The sequence below is a fragment of the Caretta caretta genome, chromosome 1 (genome assembly GCF_965140235.1).
Source record: "Caretta caretta isolate rCarCar2 chromosome 1, rCarCar1.hap1, whole genome shotgun sequence".
Lineage (NCBI taxonomy): Eukaryota > Metazoa > Chordata > Testudines > Cheloniidae > Caretta > Caretta caretta.
The window spans coordinates 5881639-5894032 of NC_134206.1; the positions used below are offsets into that span (position 1 = coordinate 5881639).

A 12394-nucleotide genomic window follows, 5' to 3' on the forward strand; every position below is an offset into this window, starting at 1 on the left:
CACCTACTGCCTCCTTAGCTACCCTGGAACCTGCATGGCACATAAGAATAAAGAGTTTCCTGTGCGAACCCTGCAAGTGCTGGGCAGTGGCCACAGATGCACCAGGGGAGGCTTAGCCTGTCTTGACCTACTATATTCACCACCTCTGGTTCTCTACATTCTGTTCGCTTTTTTGACTGATGCTGCACACTGAGTGGATGTTTTCAGAGAACTCTCCACAATGACATCAAGATCTCTTTTATGAGTGGCAACAGATAATTTGGCACCATCATTTTGTCTGTACAGTTCAGATTACATTTTTCCAATGTAAATGTGTGTTATTTTGCATTAATCAACACAGAATTTCATCTGCCATTTTGTTGCCCAGTCTCCAAGTTATGTGAGATCCCATTGTAACTTTTCACAGTCTGCTTTGCACTTAAATATATTGAATAATTTTATCTCATCTGTAAATTTTTCCACCTCATTGCTTACCCCTTTTTCCAGTTCATTTATGAATATGTGGAAGAGCACTGGTCCCACTCCAGACCCCAGGACGAACCCACAATTTACTTCTCTCCATTCTGAAAACTCACCATTTACTCCTAACCTTTGTTTCCCATCTTTTAACTGGTTACTTATCCAGGAGGGACTCTTCCTTCTTTTCTCATGACTCCTTACTTTTCTTAAGAGCCTTTGGTGAGGGACCTTGTCAAAGTTTTTCTGAAAGTCCCAGTACACAATATCATCTTGATCACCCTTGCACACATGTTTGTTAGTCCGCTCAAAGAATTCTAATAGATTGGTGAGGCATGATTTTCCTTTGCAAAAGACATGTTGACTGTTCGGCAGCAAATGATGTTCATGTGCGTGTCTGATGATTCTGTTCTTTACTATAGTTTAAATCAATTTGCCTGGTACTAAAGTTAGGATTACAAGCCTATAATTGCTTGGATCACCTCTGTAGCCATTTTTAAAATCAGCATGATATTAGCTATCAGTCACCTGGGACAAAGCCTGACATATACAACAGTTAGTAGTTCTGAAATTTGATATTAGAGTTCCTTTGGAGCTATTGGGTGAATGTCATCTGGTCCTGCTGTCTTTTAATGTTTAGTTTATCAGTTTCTTCAAAAACCTCTGTGATGGGTTGTCCCCCATGGGATGCAATCTGGAAGCTGGTGGAATCACTGAACCGCCTATCCATTCATCTCAGCTGGCCTTTCCACAATGCTCTTCCGGTTACACAACCAGCTGCTCCAGACCCTGTTATCATCCAACATGACAGCAGTTGGTGCCAAAACCCAACTGATCTACCTGAGTGCTTTACCTAAGCCACTCATGGATGAACAGGAGACAACAGCCAATTTCCCATCTCCCCAGCCTTGCACCCTTGCAGAAGTATAACCCCCGAATTATGCCATCTTGTACTGCACAGGGATCTGCACAATGCACACTCATTAATGTAGGTGACTTTCCCCTCAATGTGGGAAAGATATGCAAAACATTTATTGACAGAGCTGAGATTTTCCAAGACACTTCACTCAAAACACACTGGTTATGAGAAAACATAAAACAAGTTTATTAAGTAGAGAGATAGATTGTAAGTGATTATAAGTATGGCAAGCAGATCCAAGCAGATTACGTAGCAAATACATAACAATGCAAAATGAGCCTAAAATACTAGATAGACTGGATATGAATTAGTAATTTCTCATGCTGGCTGGTGATAGAAGCAGTCCACCAAGTTCTCATACACAGGCTAGAAATCCCTTTAGCCTGGGATCAGCACTTCTCCCGTTCAGACTTTTTTCTTCAGTTGTTTCCAGGAGTTCTCTTGTGTGGAGAGTGAGCACAAGAGAGGATGTCACTCCCCACCTTGTTTAATTTTTCAATATGGCAAGAACCCTTTGTTTCAAGCCAAGTTCCCAGCCCAGTTTGTGAAAAAATATGTGTACCAAAATGGAGTTCAGTGTTATATGGTCTGGTCCCCTGCCCTTGCATGCCCTGCTGAGTCGTACAGCCATTACTCATAGGCTGGCTGAAACATCACAGGAAAGCTAAGCTCTTTCATGGTCCATAGCTTTGCTGATGAGCCATTCACACTGTCTATCTTCTTCATTGTTGTACTTGAAAGGCAACTTGTGGGTGTTACCCAGAGTAAGCACATCTGAAATACAGATTCACATTTATTATTCATAACTTCAGGTACAAAAATGATACAAGTGCACAAATAGGATAATCCTAATCTGCTCATCATAACTTTTCCAGTGACACCTCTCAAGACATATCTTGTACCAGATGCATCAGAATTATGTCATAATCATCTCATAATCATACCACTATGATGAATATGGGGTGCAGCATCACAACCTCCTCTACTGACACCTCAATGTGGGGAGTTCCTAAGATATGTCACCTGAAAAGAATGGCTCAGGTGTGGGAATCTCCCTCTCATCCTCTGCACTGAAGACTAAGGCAAAACATTCATTTATCCTCTGCACAACAGCCTCATATTTCTCGAGTACTCCTTTAGCACCTCACTTTGCCAGTGGCCTCAGTCATTGTTTGGCTGGCTTACCGCTTCTAACGTACGTTTAAAAATTTCACTTCATTTTTGTGTCTTTTGCTCATTGCTTTTCAGACCTCTTACACTAGGGACTCCGTATCGCAAAGCCCCTTCATTAAGTGTGAGTCACATCACTAAAAATATCATGAGATTGGTTTAGAAATAATGAGAAGTAAATATAGACTAGTGTGGAGTTCATTTAAACTTGACTGTGGTTTCTGAGCCATTGGGGTCACCTGCTTCAGGTTTTCCAGCTTTTCTTCAGGTCACTTGTTTAAATAATTTTTTTTGAAGATAAACAAAAGATGAGAATCCTGCACAGTGTCTTGATTGCAGAAGTTGGGGCTTTTAGAAAGACAGGAAATAGTGTTCTAGAGTAACAGCCGTGTTAGTCTGTATTCGCAAAAGGAAAAGGAGTACTTGTGGCACCTTAGAGAGTAACCAATTTATCTGAGCATAAGCTTTTGTGATCTACAGCTCACTTCATCAGAAATAGTGTGAGATTCCCAATAAAATCCCAAGAGGTGGCAATGCTGGCCATATCTAGTGGATCACGCAAAAATGAAGGTACTGAGAGCTGGTTAATTGACATTTCTTGTCACACAGACCATCAGTGGTAGAGATGGTGTGTCCCTCTGCACTGGATTACAGAGCCCTAGGTTATAAGGAACAGGGTTATGACACAGGAAGGCGGACATAACAGTGACAGGCTCACAGAGTCACTGGGTACCTGAGACACAGCTCAGAGGTAAGCAAGGCTGTAATAAATATAAAAGGAAGGGTAAACCCCTTTAAAATCCTTCCTGGCCAGAGGAAAAATCCTCTCACCTGTAAAGGGTTAAGAAGCTAAAGCTAACCTCGTTGGCACCTGACCAAAATGACCAATGAGGAGACAAGATACTTTCAAAAGCTTGGAGGAGGGAGAGAAACAAAGGGTCTGTGTCTGTCTGTATGCTGCTTTTGCTGGGGACAGAACAGGAATGGAGTCTTAGAACTTTTAGTAAGTAATCTAGCTAGGTATGTGTTAGATTATGATTTCTTTAAATGGCTGAGAAAAGAGCTGTGCTGAATAGAATGACTATTCTTGTCTGTGTGTGTTTTTTGTAACTTAAGGTTTTGCCTAGAGGGATTCTCTATGTTTTGAATCTAATTACCCTGTAAGGATCTACCATCCTGATTTTACAGAGGTGATTCCTTTACTTCTATTAAAAAGTCTTCTTGTAAGAACACTGACAGGTTTCAGAGTAACAGCTGTGTTAGTCTGTATGCGCAAAAAGAAAAGGAGTACTTGTGGCACCTTAGAGACTAACCAATTTATTTGAGCATGAGCTTTCGTGAGCTACAGCTCACTTCATCAGATGCATACCGTGGAAACTGCAGCAGACTTTATATACACACAGAGAATATGAAACAATACCTCCTCCCACCCCACTGTCCTGCTGGTAATAGCTTATCTAAAGTGATCATCAGGTGGGCCATTTCCAGCACAAATCCAGGTTTTCTCACCCTCCACCCCCCCACACAAATTCACTCTCCTGCTGGTGCTAGCCCATCCAAAGTGATAACTCTTTACATAATCAAGTCGGGCTATTTCCTGCATAAATCCAGGTTTTCTCACATCCCCCCCACCCCCATACACACACAAACTCACTCTCCTGCTGGTAATAGCTCATCTAAACTGACCACTCTCCAAGTTTAAATCCAAGTTAAACCAGAACATCTGGGGGGGGGGGGGGGTAGGAAAAAACAAGAGGAAACAGGCTACCTTGCACAATGACTTAGCCACTCCCAGTCTCTATTTAAGCCTAAATTAATAGTATCCAATTTGCAAATGAATTCCAATTCAGCAGTTTCTCGCTGGAGTCTGGATTTGAAGTTTTTTTGTTTTAAGATAGCGACCTTCATGTCTGTGATTGTGTGACCAGAGAGATTGAAGTGTTCTCCGACTGGTTTATGAATGTTATAATTCTTGACATCTGATTTGTGTCCATTTATTCTTTTACGTAGAGACTGTCCAGTTTGACCAATGTACATGGCAGAGGGGCATTGCTGGCACATGATGGCATATATCACATTGGTGGATGTGCAGGTGAACGAGCCTCTGATAGTGTGGCTGATGTTATTAGGCCCTGTGATGGTGTCCCCTGAATAGATATGTGGGCACAATTGGCAACGGGCTTTGTTGCAAGGATAAGTTCCTGGGTTAGTGGTTCTTTTGTGTGGTATGTGGTTGTTGGTGAGTATTTGCTTCAGGTTGCGGGGCTGTCTGTAGGCAAGGACTGGCCTGTCTCCCAAGACTTGTGAGAATGTTGGGTCATCCTTTAGGATAGGTTGTAGATCCTTAATAATGTGTTGGAGGGGTTTTAGTTGGGGGCTGAAGGTGACAGCTAGTGGCGTTCTGTTATTTTCTTTGTTAGGCCTGTCCTGTAGTAGGTAACTTCTGGGAACTCTTCTGGCTCTATCAATCTGTTTCTTTACTTCTTCAGGTGGGTATTGTAGTTGTAAGAAAGCTTGACAGAGATCTTGTAGGTGTTTGTCTCTGTCTGAGGGGTTGGAGCAAATGCGGTTGTATCGCAGAGCTTGGCTGTAGACGATGGATCGTGTGGTGTGGTCAGGGTGAAAGCCGGAGGCATGCAGGTAGGAATAGCGGTCAGTAGGTTTCCGGTATAGGGTGGTGTTTATGTGGCCATTGTTTATTAGCACTGTAGTGTCCAGGAAGTGGATCTCTTGTGTGGACTGGACCAGGCTGAGGTTGGTGGTGGGATGGAAATTGTTGAAATCATGGTGGAATTCCTCAAGGGCTTCTTTTCCATGGGTCCAGATGATGAAGATGTCATCAATATAGCGCAAGTAGAGTAGGGGCTTTAGGGGACGAGAGCTGAGGAAGCGTTGTTCTAAATCAGCCATAAAAATGTTGGCATACTGTGGGGCCATGCGGGTACCCATAGCAGTGCCGCTGATCTGAAGGTATACATTGTCCCCAAATGTGAAATAGTTATGGGTAAGGACAAAGTCACAAAGTTCAGCCACCAGGTTAGCCGTGACATTATCGGGTATAGTGTTCTTGATGGCTTGTAGTCCATCTTTGTGTGGAATGTTGGTGTAGAGGGCTTCTACATCCATAGTACCCAGGATGGTGTTATCAGGAAGATCACCGATGGATTGAAGTTTCCTCAGGAAGTCAGTGGTGTCTCGAAGGTAGCTGGGAGTGCTGGTAGCGTAGGGCCTGAGGAGGGAGTCTACATAGCCAGACAATCCTGCTGTCAGGGTGCCAATGCCTGAGATGATGGGGCGCCCAGGATTTCCAGGTTTATGGATCTTGGGTAGTAGATAGAATATCCCAGGTCGGGGTTCCAGGAGTGTGTCTGTGCGGATTTGATCTTGTGCTTTTTCAGGAAGTTTCTTGAGCAAATGCTGTAGTTGCTTTTGGTAACTCTCAGTGGGATCATAGGGTAATGGCTTGTAGAAACTCGTTTTGGAGATCTGCCGAGCAGCCTCTTGTTCATATTCCGACCTATTCATGATGACAACAGCACCTCCTTTGTCAGCCTTTTTGATTATGATGTCAGAGTTGTTTCTGAGGCTGTGGATGGCATTGCGTTCCGCATGGCTGAGGTTATGGGGCAAGTGATGCTGCTTTTCCACAATTTCAGCCCGTGCACGTCGGCGGAAGCACTCTATGTAGAAGTCCAGTCTGCTGTTTCGACCTTCAGGAGGAGTCCATCTAGAATCCCTCTTTCTGTAGTGTTGGCAGGGAGACCTCTGTGGATTAGTATGTTGTTCAGAGGTATTTTGGAAATATTCCTTGAGTCGGAGACGTCGAAAATAGGATTCTAGGTCACCACAGAACTGTATCATGTTCGTGGGGGTGGAGGGGCAGAAGGAGAGGCCCCGAGATAGAACAGCTGCTTCTGCTGGGCTGAGAGTATAGTTGGATAGGTTAACAATATTGCTAGGTGGGTTGAGGGAACCATTGCTGTGGCTCCTTGTAGCATGTTGTAGTTTAGAAAGTTTAGTGTCCTTTTTCTTTTGTAGAGAAGCAAAGTGTGCGTTGTAAATGGCTTGTCTAGTTTTAGTAAAATCCAGCCACGAGGAAGTGGGGTGGGAGGTGGTATTGTTTCATATTCTCTGTGTATATATAAAGTCTGCTGCAGTTTCCACGGTATGCATCTGATGAAGTGAGCTGTAGCTCACGAAAGCTCATGCTCAAATAAATTGGTTAGTCTCTAAGGTGCCACAAGTACTCCTTTTCTTTGTAAGAACACTGAATGCTTTTTCATTGTTCTAAGATCCAAGGGTTTGGGTCTGTGGTCACCTTTGCAAATTGGTGAGGATTTTTACCAAACCTTCCCCAGGAAGTGGGGTGCAAGTGTTGGGAGGATTTTGGGAGGAAAGACGTGTCCAAACTACGTTTCCCAGTAAACCCAGATAAAGTTTGGTGGTGGCAGTGGAAATCCAAGGGCAAAGGGTAAAATTAATTTGTACCTTGGGGAAGTTTTAACCTAATCTGGTAAAAGTAAGCTTAAGAGGTTTTCATGCAGGTCCCCACATCTGTACCCTAGAATTCAGAGTGGGGAAGGAACCTTGACAAAGGCCAATCAGATTGTTAATAGATAGGGTTGTGACACAAGCCCAGCTCCAAATGTCCACTGCTAATTCCCTATTGGACACAAAGAAACATGATCCAGCTACCCCCACACTTGGTGATGATGCAAATTTGTGTGCAGGGTTTGAGGTCTATCTCCAGCGCTCATTGCTCATGGAGCAGATTGGGGTCAGGATCAGACCGAGGGGCAGCCCAACAAGACTCAGTTTAGCCAGGCAACACTCTACAGGTCCTTCGCTCTCTGAAAGCACGTCCTGATTCCTCCCTCTACAGCCAAGCTGCAGGAGTGGCCCAGAACTCCAACGTCAAAGGGTGCAGTGCTAATGACAGACCTCATCACAGAGGGTTGATGAGAAGAGTTCAATTTCTCCACCCAGTACCTGAAATCATCCTTATGAGACAAACAGAGTTAAAATCTCTCATATGAACACAAGCTATGCCCAGGCATGTCATTGGGCTCAATACCGGGGGTAACGGGGTGAAATTCTGCAGGAGGTCAGACTAGATGATCTAATGGTCCTTTCTGGCCTTATATTCTATGTATCTATTAATCATTGCCTTCAATGGATCATTATGTTGGATGCAGTTTGAAGAAGGGTTGCTCTCCTTTATGCTGATAGCCACTCAATAAGGATAGATACTGCCCAAGGAGAACTGGAAATGTCACAGTAAAACCATGTATATAGTCTCTTTACCCTATAAACCAGGTCCTTTCTTGTCTTTGGGGGATATCACAACTGTACCGCTCTTCCAGCTGGGAACAACGCCCATCTATGCTAAACGCTTATCACCAAGCAGGTCCAACTGGACACCTCAATCTCTTCCCTTCGGATGCTTGTGACCGGAGCTATACAGTCATCAACCGCCTCCTTAAATCTATTAGGTTTATTAGCAAACAACACAAAGCATTAAAAGAAATAGCTTTAAAATATCAGGCAGTAATCACATGTCTACACCTGTCATCTATCTGAGGTATCACTGCAAGCTAAGTTAGACAGCCTTTGCTCAGGAGATAGAGAAACAGAGCTGGCCCAACTTACATTCTTTTGGGAAGCCAAGGAGCTCTTGGGACCCAGCCTAGTTTCTGTGTGTCTCTGAGAGCATCTTCCCCTCTGTTTGCCCCTTTCCTGTGGAAGCAGGCTTTGCTGAAACCAGTGTCAGCCTGGGTCCAATCACCATAGTGCTCAGCCGTGTCTGTGTTACAGCCCCAAGGTGTGGAGCTGACCTTTGCCCTCTGACTGCTTTCTCCCAGCCAAACTGTGTAAGATGAGGCCCCCGTGGCCGTTGCTCAATTGCTTGTCAGTTAGACCCATTCAGCCTCAAGGGCTCGCAAACACAGGTCCAGTGACTCCGCTGAAACTCCCAGCATAACTGTGACATTCCAACACTCCCCTCAGAAATTCACTACTCACCCCTCACTGTCATTCCTGAGCACCCCCACATCTGCCACAGACACCACGGTGCTGGAGTCAGGGGGCTTCTGCTGGGCTGATCTAAGCCCAGTGGTAACGGCTTGCAAGAGCACAGCCTACTCTGGCCAAGGCCCTGTGGTAGGGGCCAAGACAGAGTGCCTCTTGGGGCCTGAAATAGGGGCACCCTGTCCTCCCCAGAAAGGCCCTTGTAATGATTTACTCTCAGCCTGGGATACTTAAAAAAAGAGTCCCTTTTGTGGGGTCACATTAATTAAGTCGTCTCCAAAACACAGGCTCTCCTATCCTCCTGTTCCATCCTCCTCCTTTTCTCAGGAGCCCTCCACCTCCTGCTTGCTGGGGTCAGTCTTGTTTCAGGCTTCCTGCAGCCTAGCTGGCTTCTCGCCATCTGCTACCCATGATATCACAGTCCCTTTCCCCTGGGCTGAGCGAGGGCAGCTGTCTGTCCCCTGCTGGAGTGGCCCATGTTTTGAGAGAGGATGCAGCCTGCCTGCCCTCCTAAGGCTCCTCCTCTTTCGCATGGAGTGAAGGGAGTCATGCCCTGCCCTACAAGACCCTTGTCCCAGGTCCTTAAAAACAATAGCCTGGGATTTCCTAAAGTACTAACTATTCCCCGGGACCATCTTCCTATCTCCCACAAGCTGGCTCTACAAAGCTTCTCGCAGCTCTAAAAGTCACAGGAATCTAAAAGGGCTACACCCTGGGATTGACTGACCCCCCTTAATCTTTGCAACCCCTAAAGGGGACAGTCCCCAACATCCACCTCCAATGGCCACTGATTTAGGGTGGATCACACATCCCCAATTGGGCAGAAGAGTCCCAAAATGAAGTGTTCAAGTCCCAGTGTGGGCTGAAAGACTCCGGAACAACATTTGTCCTGAATTCCCTGTGGTGCCAATCCACACCTGCTCATGGACACAGCCACCTTTTTCAGTGTTGGGGGGTGAGGTCCTTAGCCCCACCTTGCTATGAGGCCCCACCCTGCTCCTCTTTCCCCTAAAGCTGTGTCCCCTGAACGGGGCAGGTGGGGGGGTCTCGGTTTCCCCAGAGAGGCACTTGATCCCTGGACTTCTTTTAATAACAGCCTGGCTCTGACATCCAGCCTGGTCAGTGGGTTGGGCTTTGGGGAAGAGAAGGAGCAGGCGGCGGGAGTTCAGGGGGAAGAAGAGGGCCAGGGGTGAGGCCATGGAGGGGGCAGGGCTTCTGCATGTGTCTTGCTTTTTCCTTTTTTGAAGGTGCTCACCCGACACTGAAAGGGCTGGACTGGGACAGGAGATAGTTGTGACTCTGTTCTACCGCTTTGCATGGCTTCTCTTGCGGCTCCTGCATTAATGAAATCTCTGGTATGACTCAGTCAAGAGCACCTGGCTGAGGGCATAGGGGAAGGTTGGGTGTCCGTGCCCCTTCAATAGCCCTGTCCACAGCTGGTGCAGCTCTCATGGATCACACAGCAGCCAGAGTGCTCAGGCAGGGCCAAGACTGTGCCCACAAAATGGCATTGCAGCTTTTTTCATGGCTCAAGGATGTTTAACCAGACATGGGACAGTAAGAGGCCAGGTGTAATGGGAAACAAAATCCAAATCCCTTGTCTTTATTGAGAGTATTGTCAGGAATTCTGAGGTTGGAGCAGCCACTGCTATGGCTCTTTATGAGCCAATATCCTACCGATCCCCTGGCTCTCCATGAACACAGTCACTTTGTGAATGCTGCTGCCTGCCTTGGTCTCCTTCCCCCAATGCCCTCTCCTCCCACAACACTGGGTGGAAACAACCCCTTTACCATTGCTTAAGGCCTTAGTCCCCATCTGCATGTGTCTGTACAGAGTGGATATCAGTAGCTCATGTAATCATAGAATATCAGGGATGGAAGTGACCTGAGGAAGTCATCGACTCCACCCCCCTGCTCAAAGCAGGACCAATCCCCAACTTTTGCCCCAGATCCCTAAATGGCCCCCTCAAGGATTGAACTCACATCCCTGGGTTTGGCAGGCCAATGTTCAAACCACTGAGCTCTCCCTCCCCCCATAATCAGAAGTATAAGGGTCCAGGATGGAATAGGTTTCCGTCTCCAATGTTCCCTCTAATTTTTGACAGGCCGTGTGTGGCAAAAAATGTCTTCTCTGCAAATTTTTGTGCTTCTGTGCAAATTGTTGTGCATGCAGTGTTTCACCATCTGCGCGGGGTTTAGGATCTGTGTGAGCACACACACGCGCACAGCTTAGGGGCAACAGTGGCTATGTCCTGTGTTTCTTGTTTCCTTTGCTACCAGTATTGGGACCGGAAGATAAACTGACCCTTCACTTCACGAACACCCTGATTATCCTCGAACGAAGGTGTTTGCTTTTCACACTGTACACAACTGGGTTAATCAGTGGAGGAACCATCAAGTAGACATAGCCCAGGACAATCTGAAGCAAGGGAGAAGAGCCCTTCCCAAATCTGTGTATCAAAGTGAGGCTGAACTCTGGCGTGTAGAAGAGCAGAACAGCGCAGAGGTGGGAGACGCAGGTGTTCAGGGCCCTGAGGAACTCCTTGTGGGACGCGATGCTCAGCACTGTTTTGATGATCATCACATAAGAGAGGAAGATGAGCAGTGAGTCCAACCCCACTGTTAGGACCGTAGTAAACAGACCATAGATGTTGTTGATTGTGAAGTCTGCACATGCCATTGTCATGACCTCCATGTGCAGACAGTAGGAATGGGAGAGGACATTGGCTCGACAGTATTGAAACCTCTTCAGGAGAAGGGGGAATGGAAGTATCACAGCCACCCCTCTTAGAACACACACCAGTCCCATCTTGACTATTCTCGGCAGAGTTAAGATGGAGGCATATCTCAGTGGGTCACGGATCGCGATGAAGCGGTCAAAAGCCATCAACAAAAGCACAGAGGATTCAAAGCATTGAAACAAGTGGATAAAGAACAACTGGGCAAAACAGGCATCGAAGCTGATCTCCCGAGAGTTAAACAAGAATATGCCCAGTATCGTTGGTATGGTGGCTATCGATAAGCCAAGGTCTGTGAAGCCCAACATGGAAAGGAAAATGTACATGGGCTCATGGAGGTTTGGATCTATTATTATAATGAACAGAATGACTGAATTTCCTAATATTGAAATAACATAAATTAAGCAGCAGGGGAGAGAGATCCAGAGATTTTGGACGTCTTCCTGCCCAGGTATCCCGGTGAGAAGGAACACTGAAGATTTGAATGTGGTGTCATTGACAGCTGACATTATGTAGTGTGAAGATCCAATTTGTTTTGAACTTTCCTTCCTGAAAGAAAAAGAACAGGAGATTAGCTGATATTTAACAAGACATCTTTCCACTCTCTGTACAATTCTAGAGACTCCCGGGAGCTAAAGAAAAATCAGCAAAAACAAAGTCTAGGATTTACACGACTGATACCAAGATAGACATTTGCGGACTGGATGATACCTGTAGTCCATCTAGCCCAGTATGCACTGGCCAGTTCCACACGCTCCAGAGGAAGGTGGAAAGAGTTCTGCAATGGGCAGCTATAAGAAAACCTGCTCCCGATGTTTCCCCCTGACACCCACTAGTTAGAGATATTTTGTGCTGTAAATCAGGAAGGTTTAGAGCCATTCCAAGAGTTTTTAAAACAGTCCTCACTTGTGTAATTTGATTTTCTGGTTACCCATATGTCGAGGTTCCTCCCCCACTCTGAACTCTAGGATACAGATGTGGGGACCTGCATGAAAACCTCCTAAGCGTACTTTTACCAGCTTAGGTTAAAACTTCCCCAAGGTACAAATTAATTTTATCTTTTGTCCTTGGAATATCCACTGCC

General features: G+C 45.8%; 1 protein-coding gene across 1 annotated transcript; it reads right to left on the bottom strand.

The window, feature by feature from the left end:
* Positions 1-10880: 10880 nt before the first annotated feature.
* LOC125633023 (olfactory receptor 51G2-like) lies at positions 10881-11819 on the bottom strand. The gene has a single exon (XM_048842151.2). The coding sequence runs from the start codon at positions 11817-11819 to the stop codon at positions 10881-10883; it is 939 nt and encodes a 312-aa protein (XP_048698108.2).
* Positions 11820-12394: the final 575 nt, after the last annotated feature.

Coding starts and splice junctions, on each gene's coding strand:
- LOC125633023 (XM_048842151.2), bottom strand. CDS start 11,819: ATGTCAGCTGTCAATGACACCACATTCAAATCTTCAGTGTTCCTTCTC.